General features: G+C 40.0%; 1 protein-coding gene across 1 annotated transcript in view; it reads right to left on the reverse strand.

Moving 5' to 3' along the window:
• bmper (BMP binding endothelial regulator) overlaps nt 1–4,189 on the reverse strand; it is a gene marked incomplete in the record, with an annotated part of 36,719 nt that extends 32,530 nt beyond the window's left edge. Inside the window, 1 exon segment of the mRNA XM_014021608.1 lies at nt 3,389–4,189. Coding sequence (XP_013877062.1) covers nt 3,389–3,494 — 106 coding nt within the window.
• Between the last annotated feature and the right edge of the window lie 526 nt (nt 4,190–4,715).

Here is a 4,715-nt window from a genome sequence, read left to right on the forward strand (position 1 = left end):
GGTTTAAAATGTCAACTTTCCTGCCAGCCGTTCATGTTTATGTTGTAGTTCAGCCTCTGACCACTAGTTGGCAGCAGTGAACCAGCCATTTGGTTCCTCTACCTCTTGAGTCTAATAATTGAAAACATGGATGAAATAAGAAAAATGAAACAAATAAAATAAAACACATACAAAGCAGAACACAGCTAAATGTATCAAAAGTATGTCTATGTAATATTAGAATTTTCTGAGACAATAAATTTTGGTATTTCATTTTTCCCCCCAGTAAGAGGTTTTTATTTAATATAAATTTTGGACAAAAGAAATCACAATATATCTCAATATATCGCCTTGCTTATAGTATCGCAATATATCGGGATATATCGTATCGTGACCCCTCTGTCATGATATTATCGTATCGCCAAATTCTTGCCAATACACAGCCCTAGTTAGAGGGATGTTGATGAATCAGTCATTTCTTTTCTTGAGCTAAATTTGAATGAACCTGACTCTAAGGCCACAGGTTGTTGTAAATACTTGAAATATCTCAATTTTCTTTCTTCTAAAAAGGCCTTTACTATATCTGTCAGGTTCTTCCTGACATCTTAGTGTACGAAGCTAAGTTTTACATTAATACTTTATTAATGTATTTTTTTGTCTTGTCTGACAGGTCGTCTGCGCCGCTACAGAGCTGTCAATTCATTTTTTAGATTTTTAGTGACAGTTCTCAAGCTAAAATTCCTCTGAGTTTGTGTTTGGTGACAACGTTCTGCACCAACAACACATTCTGTGTCTTGTGGAATTAATCAAATGAGCCGTGGTGGAAAATGAATCATTTCATTCCCGTGCGATGACATCCGTCCCATTAATATCATCAAGACATTGAACCACCCCTACCGAACGCACGTCCCAACAGTAAACTAAAGTCACTGCCTGGAAAAGCTTTGCTGTTTTCTTTGATTCGAAGTTAATGCTTTCAGAAAGATCACATGTTTCAGGTGGAATCAGAATAAATCCTGGTAGCAGCGAGTTGTGTTGTCTGGCTTCAGCAGTTAAAACCAGCCTGTGGATTCGGGCAGAGCAGACGAACCACCTCTGTAAACTTTACAGCCTTTGAGGGCAATGAAACAGGCAGGGCTGTAAGTGTTGGGGGGGGGGGGGGTGCAGGCAGCAGGGAACAGACTTTCCTCTTCTGTTGTTTTTCCTGCTACAGAGTTAAAGGTGGCACTGATTGTAGCTTCCTCAAACACTCAAATTCTGCTAATTATTCACCTTCAGGACATCCTTTCCAGTTATCTCTTTTTTAGGTTAGAAGATAAACAGATGACCTGAATGCACCCTGAGAAAATAAATACATGAAACTGAGACAAAAATAAGAAGAGGATGCTGTTCAGTCAGACTCAGATATTTGACACTTTAATAAACGCTGCACTAATTGTCTCAAATCTCACAAAGGAACAGAAATTCATTAGTTTGATCAGAGTGAGATAAAAACAGGATGACTTGAATCCAGTTCAACCCACACCCAACATCTTCACATATGTTTTTAGCTTTCATTAAAGGAAAATAATTAATATTTCTTATACAAGTCAATGTTTATTCATGAGTTGATTTTAGCTGTTGTTTTGCTTATTTTAACTTTATCCTTCAGCCCTCAGCCTTTAGCTTGTGTTGTTCTCAGAAAATGTTTAAATATCCTGTCAAAGAAAGGAGGTGGACAACGATGTATCATATTTTCCACTTCAGGTAATAAGAAAAATAACCCACACAAAAACATATCAAGTATCCCATTTCTCTGAATAACAAAAGCTTTTCTGTAGAAAATTACACAACTGATGGGAATTGCTGCATCGGAGTCTTATAAAGGATTAAAAAATATGAGTTCACTTCATTCTGCTCTGAGAAAAAGTCTTTTATCAATTGCATTTTTCAGTAATACAAATCAGATATTGAATTTTGTAACTAAATTGAGAGATCCAAGACACTTAACAGAAACTGGGCGAAGGAAATATAAGTTTATCCAATAAAAAACACACTAAAAATAACGTCCACGAGGGTTGGCCCAGACAAATGATGTTCTCATGTGACGGGTCAAATGTGAACATCTTGGTGCCCAAAGCTACTCATTGCAGGGAAAGTCAGGGGATGTCACAGGCTAAATGCTGCTGTACAGATTTACTGTCCAAACACCTCAGGAGCTCACAAATCTTCAGCTCTGCAGCAGGTCAGAGAGATAACAACATTTTTAGGATGCTTTAGGAAGGAATCTCTCCACAGCTGATTCTGACAGTTCATCTTTATTTAAAGCTGTTTGCATTTATCTAACCAGACAATTCCCACTGAAATCACAGATATATGTTTCAAGAGAGACTTGGACCTGCAGCCTACCTGTTTTGGACTGTGGGAAGAAAACAGGAGAAAATTCACGGCCCAAGCCCAACCCGGGTCTTCAACCCTGGACCAGTCTCCCTGTGAGGGAACGGTGCTAACCACTAATCCTGCTGCTCATTTCTGCCCATATCACATGTTTGACAGAGGAAAAAAAAAGAACATCTGGTGCAGGTTTGCTCTCATCTTCAGTTCAGCAAGAAAAAAGCCAAGGCAAGGAAAAAAAAACTTTCCTGACTTTCAACTTGTGAGCTTTTTCTGGTGTTCAGTTCTGAGTCCTGAAAGTTTCTGCTCTCACTCCTTCTTTGTACTTCTACAAAAATAACATTTTACTTAAATCAACAGCTGCATGGAAGCGCTTTAAAGGCTCATTAGAAATAAAATAAACAACATTAATTGAGTGCATTTGTTTCCTCAGCAGATGTTCAGTTCATCACAGAGATGCAGGGATTCAGCTGAGGTTGGAGGCAGTGCCGCTGAGCCCATTAAGAAAAATGCTTCTGCTTTTAATTAAAGAAAAAAAAGATTTAATTATAACCCAAAGTGCTGCAAACAGTAATTTGAAGGGAATAAAACACAAGATTATGCGAACCTTTCATTTTAAAATTTTAATTATTCTCTTTTTTTTAGGTTTGGTATAAATTATCCCGTCATGATGGAAAACTGCTTCAGTTAACTCGGGTTGGCAGGAAAAGCGTCTGTTTTCTGCAAGTTTAAGACATTAAGGTGCATGTATTATTTTACTTACGAAATATGAAAAAAGGTAAAATTAATCCCAATGCAAATAGCAGGTTTAAATAAATTGCATCCTGTTTTTGTGTTTATTTGTTGCTTCCATGAGAACCTCATCATCATGATGACAGAGTCCAGGAGTTGAAGCAGCTTCAGTTTTTTTTGGAGCGCTTCTCTTGGAGCGCAGAGGCGCAGCGGCAGCAGCCTGAGCAGTGAGCGGCTTCAGAAGCTTTTACGCACAGTGGGTGTCGGGATGTGTTATTATGAAGCCATATTCCTTTAAGCTTACCTGTAATTAACGGAGAGGAAGACCGGGGCGTTTGGAGGAACCACAAAAAGCAGAAGAAAACCCTACAGGTGGACCAGGAGGAGGACTTCGAGCAGCGGAGCAACATTCTCAAAAAAAAAAAAAAAAAAAAAAAAAACCTTCAGGATCAAAAAGTTTTAATTACTGAAATCCACGCCGTGTCTGTTCCCTCTCAAACGTGCAGAAGCCCGGAGGTAAACTCCTCACTTTGTTCTGAAGGCAGAGCGACGATAATTACAGCCGCATTAAAATGACAAAGACGCGCCGGCAGGCAGGAGACACCGCGGCTGACTCCGTGCTGAGAAGCAAAAATCAGTCCCCAAATCCCGCTCACGTGACGACCCAGAGGAAAGCTGACATCAGAACAGGAGACCTGCGCTCAGATGGAGCGACACTTGCAGCTCTGAACTTCCCGTCGGATCGGTGCGTAAAAAGGTTTCGGTCTGTCTGCGCTCACAGATCCGCTTCGCGCAAGGATGCTGGAGAGATGTAGACCGTCCCGGAGCGAAGAGTGGACTGGAACCTGCGTGTCCGCGCGGTGTTAAAACCCGACCTGCTTCTCCTCCTCCTCCTCCTCTCATGGACCTGGTGTCGGGAGCGCACCGCGGAGCCAGAAAGTCCTGCCTCCTCTGCGCAGCCGGGGACCTCCTCCTGTTTCCAGACGTCTCCAAAACCCGTAAAGCTGTAAACCTCCCAGAGCTTCTCTGCTCCGCCGCTGCAGGAAAAACGCCTCATTCTGTTAAAGCTTTTTATAATGACTGATTGTTTCAGTTTGTCAGCTTCTGTCTGCGTGAACATGAGGCCGGAAAACTGCAGCTCCTTTCTTTGGACGCAGTAAAAAGTTTCACACATTTAAATTAAAGCGTGACAAAAAAGGAGGAAAATCAAGTGCAGTTGCACTTCCCATTTATGTGTTTGTTTATTTAAATTAAAAAAATGAAATAAAAAAGGGAAAAAAATACTTATTTTTTTTCAGTGTGGATTTTCAATTTTATTGATATTATCCGAGTTTAAATGGAAGGAATCTTCTCAGCTTTAAATCATAGCTATAAAATAAAACTATCTTGTTTAAATAAAAAAATTATAAGGAATTTAACACAAACTGCAGTGTATAACCTGAACTTTAGTGTTTTTATGACTTATTAGAACAATTTGCTTCAAAAGAGACAGTAATGACAGTTTGATGTGCAATTTATGGCCCTTTTAGTTTTTAAATCATCCATCCATCCATCCATCCATCCATCCATCCATCCATCCATCCATCCATCCATCCATCCATCCATCCATCCATCCATCCATCCATCCATCC

Source organism: Austrofundulus limnaeus, unplaced genomic scaffold (genome assembly GCF_001266775.1).
Source record: "Austrofundulus limnaeus strain Quisiro unplaced genomic scaffold, Austrofundulus_limnaeus-1.0 Scaffold299, whole genome shotgun sequence".
NCBI classification, from domain to species: domain Eukaryota; kingdom Metazoa; phylum Chordata; class Actinopteri; order Cyprinodontiformes; family Rivulidae; genus Austrofundulus; species Austrofundulus limnaeus.